Raw genomic sequence first — 17327 nt, 5'->3', positions numbered from 1 at the left:
GGTAAATAATATTAATCGACTGATTTAAAAATAAGACTATGCAGACTTTCAGTGAAAATGATGACCAATATTATGTAGTCACAACTTGATAGATATATATTTGTTATTTAAACTTATTCAATGATATTTTTTACTATTTTGATGTCCAACTTACTGATGATATCTGTAACAAAGTTAACGCACACTTTTAAAATGTTTTAACAATCTGTTTTATAATGCACTTCAAAAGTTCATTCTTAGAATCTATTAATGGCATTGTACCTACCACCATCTGTGTAAAAGGGGGTTTGCAGAACTTGGTAGTGGAGCAAATTCGGGGTTGCAGGATACTGGGTATTTAAACATCAATATTTCAACCCATCAGATAGCAAACAAATAAAAAAAAAAGTATTCAGAAGCTATAACCATTTTTGAAAGATGACATTCCAGTGTTGCTCTCAACGAATATAATTTTTCTTGAAGAATAACGATAATAATACAATGTAATAATAATAATAATAAAAACAACTTGGTAAATCCCTGACTACGCAGTAACTACATGTATATATATCATTAGAGCTTGCACCTGATCCCACCTCTGGTATATCCAGGGGCCAGTGTTTCCCCAACTCTCTATTTGTATTGCTTATAGGAGTTATGAGATTGATCACTGTTCGTTATCTTCACCTTTATAGGAGTTATGAGATTGATCACTGTTCGTTATGTTCACCTTTATAGGAGTTATCAGATTGACCACTGTTCATTATATTCACCTTTGTAAGAGTTATTAGATTGATCACTGTTCGTTATATCCACCTTTGTAGGAGCTATGAGATTGATCACTGTTCGTTATCTTCACCTTTATAGGAGTTATGAGATTGATCACTGTTCGCTATCTTCTTTATAGGAGTTATGAGATTGATCACTGTTCGTTATCTTCACCTTTATAGGAGTTACGAGATTGATCACTGTTCGTTATTGTCACCTTTCATGCACCTCTCTTACACTACGCTGTTGATTTTTAGGTCACCTGAGTAAACTCAAGTGACCTAAAACACTGTCATGATCGTGTGCAGGATTGGACAAAACAAGATGGCAGACGGCATTTCCAAACAAAGGTAGGCTCTTAAAACTCTTCATTTTACCGACTTATTAGACGACGAATTTATGAATTTAAAACACTGTCCGGCCAGGGAGGCATCATTAAGTTGATTGGTTGTTGGAATTCTTACTCATGTACACGTACAACTCTAAAATTAAAATTCATTGATCGAAGTTGACGATGTTGCCTCGATAGAATTCGAAGCGGGCGAAGATGTTTCTAATCATGTTTTCAGGCATTTTAAGAAAGATACTTTCGGTAAAATAGACTCTGCACATATCTTTTGATGAAAACTTGAACCAGTGTATGCGATTTGTCCCTTAAATTGCCTTGGTTAGATAGATATCTTGACTTGAACATTTGCTAATGTGCAGGATTGGACTGTGGTCGTTTCCACGATAAACGTGCCGGATTGGACCTCGATTTTGGTTCAGGATTGGACCTTCTTTTTATCTTTATTTTCAAAATCCTTTATATTTTCGAATCTCGACTTCACTTTATCATATTTTAGTTTGATTAATGTAGTTATTAGATTCTCAGACATTTCCAACATGACCATGGTGTATTTTGAATTTTTTTTTTTACTGTTATCAAATTACATCGTCGTTTAAGTTCCCAACGACGACAATTGCTACTGTAAAAATATTCATTCGCTATCTCCTTCAAATTGAACCAATATAACAGATCTATACATGAATCATCAATCTTTGCTTACGACAGATGTAACGTTGACTGTTCGTATCAAGGATATATAAGACCATTTTGACCTATAAAACACGTGAGAAATTATCATAACTTTATAATCCTCTGTAACAATATAAATTCGACGTTTCCTGAATTCAATTAACCCGCTTACATATTCCCTATTTCCAAACTCTGTTATATAAATTTTCTCCTTTGTTTCAGGTATCAAGCCCTAGAACTTCATTCCATGAGATGGGTACACTTCGAATGTGCGAAATTGGTGGTGAGGAATTCAAGACCAATTCTGAATTTCGTAGGCATGTAAAAAGGAAACATCAATCAGAGAAATTGTCTTCGTTTGTGACCAGTGCAACACACGCTTTTGCACATTATAAAAGAAACATGAAGTGAAAAAAATTACATTGTTTTCTGAATACACAAAGTGCATACATATACCATGGCAGCAGTTTTATATATCCATTTATGTACATTATGAAACGATTATTATTTTTACGGTATTATGTTTTGTTTTACAGAGATACTTCTAATCTTTTGCATTGCATTTTACACATGTTGATTTGTTATTTCATTGAACCAGAAGTGTTCTTAATTTTTACTTGTTATTAAATATATTCAATGTTATTGCGTTTGTATTGAACTGATAACAACTAGTGAAAAATTTGTATTGAAGAGTAACCTCTCATCTGAGCAGCAAATATTGAAGAAGAAAAAACATCATGGACAAAACTGCTTTTCATTTAGGTTCATATTTCAGCTACAGGAGTGATATTGCGAATTTCTGAGAAAATATCCTTTTTATTTTCTTTCATCAGTATATGCACTCTAAGGTTGAATTCAATGTAATTACAAGAAACGAAAGGTTTTTAAATACAAAAATACTGATATTTACTACATTCCAACAAACACTTTTACCGTAAGTAATTATCCTTGTAAGTGAGTTGGCCTCGATATCTTGCACGACATACGCACTCAAGATTATTAGAATTAAAATGATAGGGACATTTTTCAAAAGATAATAAATCCCGCTTTAACAATCAAAACTGGTTCCAGCAGAAGCATACATATGAAAGGAACAAGTGCATGTGGACAGATGATTAAGTATTGAAAACATGAACATCTCAACATCTTATAGTCTTTATTGTCATTGAACAGCTTTGTGAAATGTAAACCATCATGCCTGAAGAGATTATTATACGTCAAACCATGCTCAGTTTTAATAATTCCATGCAGATATCACAAATGTTAAGTGGTTGGGAATCGAACATGGTCTACATGTAAAACTTATACGGTACATGTGTATATACAATATAAATGTATTTGCTTCTGCAAAATGAAGACTTTTCAACATGTTGATCTTCGAGAACAAGGCTCCTTCTAACGTGTGGCAGAATTTTAGATTCATGTGCGCGGTGAAATTCTCAAACACTTAATGATTTTCGAGCTGGCTCTTCCGGCTTACTGATAGTTCCTTGCTCCACGTGCTCTCTTAGGTTTGTCAAAACCATGGTTTTAGTAGGAGACAAAAAATAGAACACACTTCATTCACTTGCAGCTTTTATGCTTTAAGAAGTCCGCTCCTGACTGGATCTGTAAGAAAAAAAATGCATGTATTTAAGAAAGGGTCCAATCCTGAACCAAAATCGAGGTCCAATCCGGCATGTTTATCGTGGAAACGACCACAGTCCAATCCTGCACATTAGCAAATGTTCAAGTCAAGATATCTATCTAACCAAGGCAATTTAAGGGACAAATCTCATACACTGGTTCAAGTTTTCATCAAAAGATATGTGCAGAGTCTATTTTACCGAAAGTATCTTTCTTAAAATGCCTGAAAACATGATTAGAAACATCTTCGCCCGCTTCGAATTCTATCGAGGCAACATCGTCAACTTCGATCAATGAATTTTAATTTTAGAGTTGTACGTGTACATGAGTAAGAATTCCAACAACCAATCAACTTAATGATGCCTCCCTGGCCAGGCAGTGTTTTAAATTCATAAATTCGTCGTCTAATAAGTCGGTAAAATGAAGAGTTTTAAGAGCCTACCTTTGTTTGGAAATGCCGTCTGCCATCTTGTTTTGTCCAATCCTGCACACGATCATGACAGTGATGTTCGCCTTTCATCTTTTTAATTCTTTCTTTAAATTCTAAAGAGAGTATCCGGGTTTACTGAGTCATAAAAACTACACTGTGTAGGAGTCCGCGGGAACTACAATCTATATTAAGCCAACAGCAACCTACATTGTAAGAGTCCGCGGGAACTACAATCTATAAGCGAACAGCACCTAAGTGCACATTGATTGCTAGAACCGGACGAAGCTGAAAGCAAATTTTGAAAGACCGCTCCGAGATTCCGTGACGATGTCAGTCCATTTGTTCAGCCGAGCCGAATACGCGAATCTCACTAATGCTATAAATTGACCGGTCGCAATCGGCAATCCTTGGCTAACTCTGCTACCCTTCATACTAACTCAGAGTGCGTTCGAGGTCGCCGTTCCCGTTGCTCTCGTGCTCCGTTCTTAGAGTCGCGAACGACGAGAACATGTGCGCACGAACGTGTTCTTTGTTCTTCGACCACACTACCAACCTGTGTTACAGCAAGTGTTGGCGCGGTTGAGAAACATCACAACTACGACCGTAAACCCAATGCATCCTGGTCAAAATGTGATGCATTTCGCTCAAGGTGGTGACGTCTCTATTTTAGTGAAAAACGTAAAACAACATTCAAACCAACTTTACTTGCATAATATTTTGACTTCACAATTGTTTGAAAAAGATTAATGGCAAAATTAAATACTTCGTCTGCTACCAGAAAAACTAACTTATGTACACTTCTAAAACTATGAATACATGTAACATTCGAAAAAGCAATGTTATACAAAAAAACCTGATTGGCCAAATATTGGAGAATATACCCGCCTGCATGGCCTTTACGCGGATAGATACTTCACCATTGTACTGTGTAGATGGCGGGGGATTGAATTTCTGTTATGCAGTCAGTAACATACAAAAGGAAAATAGTTTCTGTGTAAAAAGAAAAGAACATACATCAGAATAGACACGCCTCGGTGCAACACAATCTAGAAAACATAAGTTATGCGTTCTGCAGCTTTTACCTGTGTATGTACCCGATTTTAATAAATGTCTCGTAGCGTTTTATTTATATAGTGCATACACAACATGCTTGGTAGTTTCTTATCAAAGGCCTAGGACAAAAACGGAATGAATAACAGGGAGATAAACTGACAGTATATTGCAGTGTTACACATGGGATCAGATTCTGAGAGAAACTATTTAGTGGTTGCTGCTATAGATTTCGGCACCACCTACAGCGGATTCGCATATTCCTTTCGGAATGACCCCCTGAAGATTAACTCTCCCGGTGTTTGGTACACTGGGGATTCAAACTTGGCGTCTTATCGGACACCGACTTGCTTACTTCTCAATCCAGACAGAACCTTTCATTCATTTGGATTTAAAGCAGAGAATAAGTACGCTGAGTTGTGTACCGACGAGACACATCACGAGTTTTACTATTTTGAAAAATTTAAAATGGAGTTGTATAATAAGGTAAGCAATGAAGACAGCTTTCTTAATCAGAGTTACACGTTCCTCATCGTCGGTCTGTTTCTCTGGTCCGTCTCTATCAGTAGCCTTTTACAGTTTTCAACCCGGAAGCATTGGAAGATCTGACATTCTTGGTAAAGGGAAATAACTATGTTCATTGTTCCATGAACATTTAAAAAATGAGGGATATTCAACAATTACGAGTAAACTTCTGTATTTCTACAACGGCTTCCTGGTTGTTGCAATCACTTATCAAGCTGCAGAACTGTACCTCTCTGGAAAAAAATATTGTTCCGTCACAATATTTTGTCCGAGAGCTACAACACTGCAGCTACTCCTTACCTAACCTTAACCCCATTATAGTCCCTCTGCAAAGATAACCGGTCGTTCTGCACTTGGGCCTGTTCGTTACGTACCAGATATTAATTTTGCTTTTATGTATATTTGTATCGCATAAAGGTCTGTTGATCATGCATTTAATGACATATTCATTAAGCTTTTGTAATCATTGAAATTTTAAAAGTGTTAATTTTCTTTTATTCATACTGTACTTGGTATTTTTGCCTCTTTTGCCGTCCATAGGTGCCCAAAACATAAAACGACGCAAAATGTTTGATTATTCAAATTTAGGACAGTTTTATAAAACACTTCAAAAGACTGTACTTTCGTCATATTTGAAGGCTATAGGAGACAGATGGTAGTGGTAGTTTTACCCCCTATAAGTCTTTGTAAAATAGATGTTTCATCAAAAATATTCATGATATTGACGTTAAGAAGCAAAGCACAAACCCAGCAGGCACTAAATGTTGAATAAACGTTGAATCAACGTTGACTTTACATGTAAGTTCAACATTTAATCAACGTTGAAGTTCAACTTTGAATAAACATTTAAATTCAACATTGATTAAACGTTGAAGTTTAACAATGAATAAACGTTGTCATTTCAATGTTGAATGTTGAAGTTTCAATATTTGATAAACATTACAATTATAGCTTTTTGAATTGATTCTGTTGAAGATCTACAATAAATCCTGAAACAAATAACTTGTCTAAGTACAAATGGTGGGAAATGAAGAGTACTTTCATTTACTATGACACAACACGCATGACAGAATTCCTGTAAATTGACAACAGTAAAGCCTTTATTGATGGAGTGTGTAGAACTCTTTTAATCAACAAAATAAAAACCTCACCCATATATAATCAGATATGTAACTTTATTTTTCCTGCCTATACACATGGAATGTATAAATCAAATATCCGTGTTTAAAAGTTTTTCAAATGCTTTTTCCCTTCCTCCACCTAATCTTGCTGGGGCAAACTTAAGGTCGCTAACCACCTTGTCCTGCACCTCCCTCTCGGTTACATTGTACTTCCTTAGAATCACACCTGAAAAGTTATTGAAACAGGTTGAATAAATCTTTCTCCACTTTATACATAGTAATATAAAATATTTATTCCTGTACATTTTGTTTATATATATGCAGTATTCTGCATTTTCCAACCTCCTCTCTGTAATGTATTGCTGTACATTTATGAGAATAAAGCAGTGATTGATTGATTGGTTGATTGATTGGTTATCAATATGCTTTCATCAAGTATTTTGAGACAACTTACTTAAAATCAATATTCTAAAAACCTTATAAAAGTAATAAAAATAAGATATGAACAGTTGTATATCTGACATTGAAATAGAACATATTTCAGTATGCTTTACATTTCATATACATGTACAATATAATATTTTTTAAAGCATGTATTTTGCAAACAGTATAATCATAGAAAAGTTTGAAAAAAGCATTTCTTTATGAATGCTAAAACATGAAATTATTGCAAACATTAATTTACCTTGAAGTTATGTTAATACATATTTTGAAAGTTATTTTTCTTTTCAAATGGCTAGACAATACAAATAGAGTCCCATCCCATGCTTTCAAAAATGTCTTTGCCAGTTTTGATAGAGCTTTATAAGCCCAAGAATCGACCAATAGAAGACTATATAAAGTCCTTAACATTACCCTCCCACATAATGGCACATTGCATGACTTCAATTACGTACTTTAACGTGCGAAAACCGAGCGGTCTATTATCAAACGGGATCGTACTTGGTTTGCCTTAATCTCGACTGAGATTCGACTCGGCTGAATATTTGGACTGACGCCTTCACCGAATCTCGGAGCAGTCCATCATAATTCATGCCTACGAATTTACTTCCAGCTTCGGCCGGTTCTAGCAATTAATGTGCACTTAGGTGACACTGCTGTTCGCTTCCAAATATCCAGCTGAGCCGAATTTCAGCCGAGATTAGGTTTGCCCGAATCTTACAGTGTTAAACAATGATGAATGCAAAATATACAGATATGCCAGCCACTTGCCTAGTGTGATAAAGTAAACAAATACCAATGATATTTACAAAGAAAATGCTAAAGTTACTAAATAACGAAGAAACGCTTCACAGTTATCGATCATGATTTCACACTTAAAAACACGAGTAGAGGGACGATTTGGGATGGGTGAGTGTTTGAATGAGGATCTGGAGTTCGTTGAACATATATCAGTTTGAATTTAACGCGAATGCGAAACGGATCGATTGTGCAAGCGGACATGGTCATCGAATTCCCTTTCTCTTAAAATCCGGTGACAAACAAATTGCTTACTCTGGTTCTCATTTGTTTCTTCCTTTATCTGCATTTCATTTTATCATACTTCTCCTCCGGCATTCTTTTCTAAAAGTTGTTTATAGGGGATGAGTGTTTAGCATTACAGCTTCGAAGTAAGTTTAATGGGGTGAAAGGTGAAGACAACGAACAACGAACTTCTATAAGAAATACACAATAAAGAATAGGGCAAACACGTACCCCTGGATATACCAGAGGTGGAATCAGGTGCCTAGGAGGAGTAAACACCCCCCCGTGGACCTGTCATACCCGTCGTGAGAAGATTTCATTTTTTGCGAATTTGTTTCATATTACCATTTTTGTTTATGAAAATCTCATTAATTCGCTTCCTTTGATACACTTGCATGAATAATGTATTTCATAAACACAATGACATTTTCAATGAATACGTCGCAGCAATTTGCGTATTTTTTTTTTACTTTAAAATATCCTTTTATATTGTTATCATGATCAAATCTTTCACAACTATAACGCTTTGTTTGCTATCTATTACATGTAGCAAAATCCTATGTGCACGTTCGCTTATGAAAAAATGAAATTGCGCACCTTAATAACATATATATTCAATGATGTTTATATAATGTATACAAGAGATATCAAAATATGGTCTTATTTTTACGGGGTCTTCAGTTCGGAAGAAAAAATCCACACTATTAATACTATTCTCTTTAGAAAAGCGGACAGACATAGCCTGCATATTCAGGACGTAGATTATGCCTGTTCATTTTTATACAGGGAGTGTAATAATAGTTGTAAAATTAATAGTGGTAAATTTTCAACCTTCATTAGTCCGGGATAAACAGAAAAACGTCGCCGAAAACCTAAATTAAATCAACCTTGCCTAATGAGTGCGCTCTTCTTATCTTCGAGATAAACCGTGCCTTTCAACAAAATCCGCTTTAATCAATGTTGTATAAATCATTTTCGTGAAGTTATCCATTTACTTTTCTATCTACTTCATGTTAGTTTTTTTAACTGATTAAACGCGATGCCAAATACATAACAAAGGTAGTAAATCCATTTTAAAATTAATGACAATTGCGAATGCGCTGCCGTACCCGTACATACTATGACGTCGGGTTAGAAAAACATATTGCTTTGCAAATATGGCCGTCGTTTTCAGCGTAGGAGTTCTATTTATTAATCTGAATGTACATAGATTATATACCATTGAATTGAGCAGATCCTAGGCTTTTAACGCAATTAAGTTTTATGGAGTTTAAAAAACGCGGTATATTTCTGCCAAAAACTTGTTCTTTGATCAATATTAGTGATTATTTCTAAGTACACGTGTGTAAAAGATATTACTAATAAATTATCTGATATATTCAGCCAGTGAGGAGGGACACAGTATTGCAAGATGTTTCTACAAGAAACGTCCCTGCCCTTTTGGTGTTCTCAATGTCTCTAAAGTATCTGAAAGACGCATTGGTATCAACTTTAACCGAGAGAGGGACAGGTGTGGATATGGGTGACATAAAATTTATTCTGACAATCCCTGCTATATGGACTGACTCCGCCAAGCAGTTCATGAGAGAGGCGTCCGTAATGGTAAGCTTATAGATCATCTGTGTGCAACGTTGTGGTGTGTTATATGAATTGTATGTGTGCTTGAGAATACAACATACAGTCTGGGCGAATGCACATACAGTAAAACAGTACATACATGTACATACAAAAGAGTAAAACAAGACAACTTGACATCTGTCTGTAGTTGCTGTGCTGTATATAATATTTGATTTTACTCTTAAAGAACAGTAGGATTGAAATTCACGATCCGCTGCTTTTTCATATACTTTCCATATAAAAAGGAGTGGATCGAGGAGGTGAGTTTAATATGAGTGCCAAAAATAGATGAATAAATAAAAATGGCATGTATGATAAGTTTTGTATAACTGTACTAGTATTTACAATCATGAAGTAAATAGGTGTCATGTTTTATTTATAAACTGTATCTTCCCTAAAGATACGGCAATTGTTTGTAAGGTTATTGCAGCTTATCCTATATACGTTGTAATATTGACAATATTAAAACTAAGATGTCTTCATATACATTTTACCATTGTTTGACACATCGTGGTCTAGAAAAACTTCCGTAATACACCGTCTGCTTTTGATCTTCTCGCACAAATTTGCAGGAGGTATTATAAAACTTTTACGTTTTGTAAGATAATATGTGAAATTGACACCCCGTGAAAAACCATTGTTGACCGAGGTGAAGCCGATATTGCTACATAAATATGACATCTCTCGTAAAGTTGACGACGGAGAAACTGAAGTCATCTCGTTTGTCATAAAGATGTGTTGTTAGTTTGCCGTTGTCGTTGACGTCCATGTTTGATAAAATACCCAAATATGAAACATATTTGGAAGACTCTGTGATGTATTTTATTGCAAGGTCACTGAGATATGATATCGAATCGACACATGAATGAAAAGGCGTGGTGTTGATAGATAAAACGTCGTTGATATATCTAAATGTCGAGTTGAAGGCCACAATATATGTTTTCTTCTCATGGAGAAACCTTTGAATATATTCAGCATTATCAACATACTAAACTAGGTCAGCTAATAGTGGAACATGATTTGTGCCCATGGGAATTCCAACAGACTGTTGGAAGATCTGATCACCAAAGACTATGTAAATATTGTGAATGAGGAACCCCAGCTTCCTGAATTTATCATCTTCAGTGTACATGTATCCGCGCATAGAATCAGAGAGATGTTTTGATAAAAAGTTATTCCTCAGTGACTGATATTTCAATATATGAAATCCCGTGGGAATCCGGGTTAGAATAGGTCCTCAGTACCCGTTACTTGTCGTAATAGGCGACTAAATGGGGCGGTACTTCGTAAGAGACCGAATTAAAACTGAGGCCCCGTATGACAGCAGGTATGGCACGATAAAGACCCATCCCTGCTCAATGGCCATAAGAGAAGAGCATAGGCCTAAATTTTGCATCCCTTCACCGGCAATGGTGACGTCTCCATAAGAGTGAAAATTTTTCGAGAGAAATGTTAAACAATATACAATCAATCAATCAATATATGAATATTTCCGAATACCATTTTTATTGAAGATACTCGTATAAGTGTCTATGATCTCAAAAAGCCTAGTCATTAAACAATTTGATAGAAAAAGCGTGGTGTAAAGTACTACATTTTGATGATGTTCATTTTGGAAAAGTTTTGTGACAGCAAATTTACTAAATGTTCTTTAGACTTTCTGAGAATCTACATTTGATTTACACTACTTCTTGTATAAAGGTTACATATGTTGTGGCACAATATGGCTGAGGTTTCTCAATTCCAGCATCTAAAATCTTCATGAGGAGTAAAAATAAGGGTTTGGTAGAACATTTACTGGATTCTGCAATATATCTCTCTTTGTTAGCGTTTTGATGAAGTTTTGGAATTCACTATCCACTACAGGAACGGTAATTTACTATCATCCAACCCACTGACTGTGATATTTAACGTCTTTAAATTTTGAAGATTTTCGTCTTTTGAATTGGAACTTGGTGTATGAATTGAATTGCCAAATGTGAAAATAAATTCATTTCTACAATGAGGTTGCAATTAGCCTTACCAACAAAGACAAGGTGTGAAAACCAACGTAATAAGTTAACAAATTCATATATATATATATATATATATATATATATATATATATATATAAAATCAGAATGGCATATTCCATAAAAACAATCATTTACTGCTAGCGCTTTCTCCTTGTCTATATGGTTCATCAGGCAGTTCAAATATACAAAAATTGTTTAGCAACTATATATTTGAACTGCCTGATGAACCATGTAGACATGGAGAAAGTGCTAGCAGTAATGATTGTTTTTTATGGAATGTGTCATTCTGATTTTCAATATTTATTTACAACTGTGCCGAATCAACTTCTAATATTGATTTGTTGTGGACAAAGATAAGCCGTCGATCGATAGCGTGGACTAGGGGTCACCATTCTTTGTACGAATGTAGGTTATCAATGTGATCGACATAATATTTGAAGGTTACCCGTGTAGGAGATAGTGTGTCTGCTGTCTGAACATCTTCAAACTAGTTGGTTCTTTTATTTTCTTTTAGGCTGGTATACCGAGCGATCAACTCATGTTAGCTCTAGAGCCGGAAGCTGCTTCTGTGTATTGCTTAAAAGTTACAGCAGAAAACATGCCATGTGGTGAAGGGTCAAACATTAAAACCCCAGGTCACCAGTATTTAGTTGCTGATCTAGGAGGTATCTATTGATTACATGAAAACTTAATGACATATAATTGACCAATAAACTACTTCTAGATAGTTGAGTTTCTGGAGTGTACTGTTATATATTTCAGTTTATATTTTACATTCTGGGTATAGATTGGGGTGAGTACAGATTTTCACAATCTAAATTCGTTCAGAAATCTGGTCACTTTGCATTGTATTGCCCTTATCATCCTCCCACAACGTTGCGATGGGTATATATCAAATGCTCTTCTATGTAGGGTAAAAGTGTGTAACATTATAGGCAAAATCCAAAGAATATTCTGGCACTGAGAGGTATCAAAGTTTGCACACTTATTTCCGATGGTGATTTTTGAAAGAATCAAAAGAATATAGATGTTTGGAGTCATGGGTCAAAGGTCAATGCCACTGAGGGGAGTTACATCTGTATGATGAAAGGTGAAAATAACGAACAGTGATCAATCTCATACAATGTAATTCCTATAAGCAATACAAAATAGAGATTTGGGCAAACACGGACCCCTGGATATACCAGAGGTGGGATCAGATGCCTAGGAGGAGTAAGCATCCCCTCTCATCCGGTCACACCCGCCGTGAGCCCTATGTCTTGATGGAGTAAACGGAGCTATCCGTAGTCAAAATCAGTGGACCAAGAACGGCCTAACAATCGGTATGAAACAAGTCAGACAGCATCTGACCCAATCTAGGTTGTATTGGCAAACTAGTTTGTTATAACGACTATAGAATTTGCGATATGCTGACTTTAAACGAGACTGTCGAAATCCCTGCACCATCAATTTGTTTTTCAGTAGCCTGCCTCGATTTAAAAAACAACTGATCATACCCAGAACAATCCCTTGCGTATCGAATCAATTGAGAGATTTAAACACCATGTGCAGATTATAATGGAAAATTGCTACAAACATATGGGAAGTTGACGATGGAGAAGCTGAAATAATCCCGTTTATCATAAAGTTGAGTCGCTAGTTTCGGCTTATATATATTTTCAAACAAATATCTAAGTATGAAACAGAAGTGGACGATTCTGTGATCCAGTCATATCGCTGTAATTCGAAGTAGAAGCCTTTCTGTGTTATGCATATCAAGGGTACCCTGACGTTATGAGCATCTGTAGTTAGGGCGCTCGCTTCACAACCGGAAGGTCCGAGTTCGATTGTAGATACGAAAGCTGTGTCAAACTTAAGACGTTAATAAACCTAAGTACTAGGTAGTAACTGTTCCTTTGTCAAGTGTCCGGCATTATAAGTGAAATTCAGGGGTCTTTTGAATATAACCTTAAACACGAATTTGAAGGTCATGTCTCACGGTAGGCGTGGGTACGATAAAGTAATGTCCATGCTACGCCCGCAAACGCCATATCAATTTCTCTGAAGCTGGTGGGTGAAAGATTCTCAAAACCTGCCGCAGCAAGGAACCTCAGTTTTGAAAGTCTAATCTGAAAGACCCCCACTACTTAAATGACGAACATTTGGCTAGAGAACAGCCACTACCTATGTTTACGTCTTGAGTTTGAAACTGCCATGGTATGAGCAGGACTAAAACTCATAAGATCTCCGACACAAAGTCAACGCTCTAACCACCGAGGCATCGCTACGTCATCTTAAGATTCATATCAACAGCATGATGCTCTGGAAATATCGTCAGAATAGTAAGGGTTTTCATCATCTTTATGTTAGATTCATCCTTGGATGTGATAGCTCCTCTTACATCGAAATGTCCACCAATTAGCGTGAAAGAACGGACACTCTGGTGGCCTCTACTACTATACGCTTTTCTTGGTTATATATTGAATGTTTTTGTCGATATCTTTACAACTATTTACTACAGATTAAAAATGGAATAGTTTTGTTTTATCAGGTGGCACTGCGGATTTTGGTGTGCACGAGGTGAATGAGGATGGTAATTTGACAGAACTTTACTCGGCAAGTGGGGGCCCTTACGGTGGTGACTGTGTCAATGTGGAATATTTGGAAATGCTCGAGGTCTTGTTCGGAAAAGAGGCCATTGAAAATCTGAAAAATAACGACCTTGAAGAATATCTTATCACCTGTAGGGGCTTTGAAAATAAAAAGCGAATAGTGTCGGATGAATATTGCGAAAACTTTAGGCTCAAACTGCCTGCTGTTTTATTGGAAAATTGTGATTTCGAAACGCTGAATAACAAAATAAGTAGCTTTTATGGCAAAGAATTAGTCTCCTTACAGAAGGGGAAATTAAAAATCAGCCCTTCTTTAATGAAAACATTTTTCGATAAATCCATAGGAAAAATCAAGGAGCACATATTAAATGTGATCAAACTAAATTCAAAAGTGAAAAGTGTCCTATTGGTGGGTGGATATGGCGGATCAAATCTTTTACAGAGTGAATTGAAGAGAACCTTTCCAGAGAAAACCATCATTATGCCACAAGATTCCGACTTAACAGTTGTCAAAGGTGCTGTACTGTTTGGGTATTATCCTGTCACAATATCCTGTCGAAAAATGCGATTTTCATATGGCGTAGAGGGTTATGCTCCTTTCGAAAAAGGCAAACATCCTGAGGGCAGAAAGATAACAAATGAATTTGGCGAGGAAAGGTGTGAAGGGGCTTTTGATCTGCTCATAGCGAAGAACACAACGGTTCCAACGACTGGATTGAATATTTCTCGAACATACTGTGCTGCGACATCAAAACAAAACTTTCAGTATGTCGATATTTACTACACGGAAGAAGAAGAACCTGTTATTGTGGATGGGAAGTGTACATTTATGAAACGCATATTAATTCCCCTTTCAAAATATTGCGGTTGGGAGAGAGCCGTTGTGCACGATTTTACATTTGGTATGACAGAATTGAAACATCAAGCAATGATTCTCGAAACCGGAGAGTGTGTGTCAAATACTTTTGATTTATTGTAGCTAATAGATGTAAGTTTTTATCATTAAGTATGTACAAATATTCCATATGTAAAACTTATACGGTACCAATTTTGATGCACCAGATGCGCATTTCGACAAATAATGTCTCTTCAGTGATGCTCAACCGAAATGTTTGATATCCGAAATAACTATGAAGTTTTAGAGCTAAATATAGCCAAAAAAGTGGAGCCAAATTCGTCCAAGGATAAGAGCTATGCATGAGGGAGATAATCCTTAATTTTGAAATGAATTTCTAAATTTTATAACAGCAATTAAATATACATCCGTATTTTCAAGCCAGTAACGAAGTACTTAGCTACTGGGCTGTATCAATCTATATGATACACTAGTACTTTAACTGAAATTAACAAAACCGCCATATGCATACATCAAATAATTTATTGTCTTTAAGAATATACATGTATATTACGAAATAAACAAATATTTAGATACATGTATACGTTATATAGGAACTTCTGAGAGATTTGATCAGCAAAATAAATTCATACATTCATTCATACATTCACGTATGAGAAAGTGTAACAGCATCGTTTCCTAGGGTTTAATGTTAAGGGTTCATTTCAGTCAAGCAAGGTACATGTACCCCTTCCCCAGGTTAGTCCAAGTGGGTGTTTTTTCTTCAATGTTGAACAATATTGATGACTTACTTGTTTTGCATTCGATATGAAACGAACAATAAATCAAAATGACAATACCTATTGGCGAAACTGCACGAAATAATTGTATTTCATGACTTCAGTCCGGCTTATTTATCATAGCAACCTAGCTCAAAAGGACTATGACGTGACAATGAGTATTACAATTGAAAACTAACGTCATAGTTGATATAGCGGGAAAAACATTCGGAAAAGGTAAGAGACTCATACTGAAATTAACAATTAGATATATGGTAAGCAGTAAGATTATAGAAATGTTTGTTCATAAAGCAGTCAACTTCTCGCCTGAGTGATATACAAACTTGAGAAATGTTACGTAAGTAGTTACATGTAATCATAAATACTTCAATATATGCATATAGATTGTTAAAATCAGTTCATGGAAAAAGTCCTATGCATGAAACGAACAGTGATCAATTTTATAACTCCTATATGCAAGGTGAAGATAACGAACAGTGATCAATCTCATAACTCCTACATGCTATACAAAATAGAGTGTTGGACAAATATGAACCTCTGGATATACCAGAGGTGGGATAAGGTGCCTAGTAGGTTAAGCATACAAGACATCAATATGTCCCTTTTGTTTATTCCGAATGGTACATAAGTATTCAATGTTTTGAAAAGTGCATACTACAATACACAAATAAATCATGTTTGAGAAGATTTCTTTCATTGTTGAATGAACTTAAACAAATCACAATTTTATTTTAACTTAATTTTTTTATTGCTTGTAGGAGTTATGAGATTGATCACTGTTCGTTATCTTCATCTTTAATTTACAATATTAACATTTTAATCTTTAACTGAACTATTTCATTACTGTTTTGTTTCAAGTCAGTCATCTGCATCGGAGTCTTTTTTTGGATGACGAATTTGAATAATTTTAGATGTTATTTTCCACCAAAAATGTCACCTTACATAAGATTCTGAACTCCTATGATATCAAAAAGTCTAGTTTTTAATTCATTATGAGGAACGAACACATCAGGGATTCTTTATAATTATGCAGGTGTTTCTCATTGACAATATCTTCGTAGTCTTTGGTGATCAGGTCTTCCAACAGTCTTTGAATCCCATGGGCACGAATTATGCTCCTTTTTTAGCTGACCTGTTCTATATTTTCATGAAGCAGAAATTATTCAAACGCTTCTACTCGAGAAAAATATCTTGTTGTGATCCACAAGTTAATAATCGAGAATCTGAAATCAACCCGTTTGTCATAAAGTTGAGTTGTTAGTTTGCCATTCTATATCGACGACGTGTAAACTATAAACAAATAGCATTCTCATTCATACGTCGAGTTAATACAACTCAGTGTACTGGAAATAAAAGACACAACCAAGTCTTCCTTATCTGCTTCATGCTTAAATATTTTATTGAGCATAGACGTCAGCAGCAAACTAACAACTCAATGTTTTGACATACGGGATGACTTCAGCTTCACCATCCTCTTTATTCATTTTA

General features: G+C 35.6%; 1 protein-coding gene and 2 long non-coding RNA genes across 4 annotated transcripts; 2 read left to right on the top strand and 1 right to left on the bottom strand.

Annotated features, from left to right (window-relative positions):
* The first annotated feature begins 778 nt into the window (after positions 1–778).
* LOC130054777 (uncharacterized) lies at positions 779–2168 on the top strand. Its single transcript, XR_008803112.1, has 2 exons — positions 779–1097; positions 1988–2168. It is a non-coding gene; the product is annotated as an uncharacterized LOC130054777 (long non-coding RNA).
* A 739-nt stretch (positions 2169–2907) lies between these two features.
* On the bottom strand, positions 2908–4776 carry LOC125650067 (uncharacterized). The gene is made up of 2 exons (XR_007360883.2): positions 3834–4776; positions 2908–3373 (listed from the first exon to the last, which is right to left on the bottom strand). It is a non-coding gene; the product is annotated as an uncharacterized LOC125650067 (long non-coding RNA).
* Positions 4777–4906: 130 nt separating this feature from the next.
* Positions 4907–15921, top strand: LOC125650053 (heat shock 70 kDa protein 12A-like). 2 transcript variants are annotated; one of them, XM_048877992.2, is made up of 4 exons: positions 4907–5357; positions 9365–9583; positions 12128–12278; positions 14144–15921. In XM_048877992.2, the coding sequence occupies exons 1-4, from the start codon at positions 5055–5057 to the stop codon at positions 15181–15183; spliced, it is 1713 nt and encodes a 570-aa protein (XP_048733949.2). In that variant the 5' UTR covers positions 4907–5054; the 3' UTR covers positions 15184–15921. The 2 variants fall into 2 exon arrangements, with proteins under 2 accessions (XP_048733949.2, XP_048733950.2); XM_048877993.2 differs by lacking the exon at positions 9365–9583.
* The last annotated feature ends 1406 nt before the right edge of the window (positions 15922–17327 follow it).

Source organism: Ostrea edulis, chromosome 5, assembly GCF_947568905.1.
Source record: "Ostrea edulis chromosome 5, xbOstEdul1.1, whole genome shotgun sequence".
Classification (NCBI taxonomy): Eukaryota; Metazoa; Mollusca; class Bivalvia; order Ostreida; family Ostreidae; genus Ostrea; species Ostrea edulis.
This window is presented reverse-complemented; position numbering and strand designations above follow the sequence as displayed.

Excerpts from the sequence above, each read along its gene's own strand:
- LOC125650053 (XM_048877992.2), top strand. The coding sequence starts at position 5,055 with ATGGGATCAGATTCTGAGAGAAACTATTTAGTGGTTGCTGCTATAGAT. Across the intron at positions 5,358-9,364 it reads AAATGGAGTTGTATAATAAG|CCAGTGAGGAGGGACACAGT; the intron begins GTAAGCAATGAA and ends TGATATATTCAG. Across the intron at positions 12,279-14,143 it reads TTTAGTTGCTGATCTAGGAG|GTGGCACTGCGGATTTTGGT; the intron begins GTATCTATTGAT and ends TTGTTTTATCAG.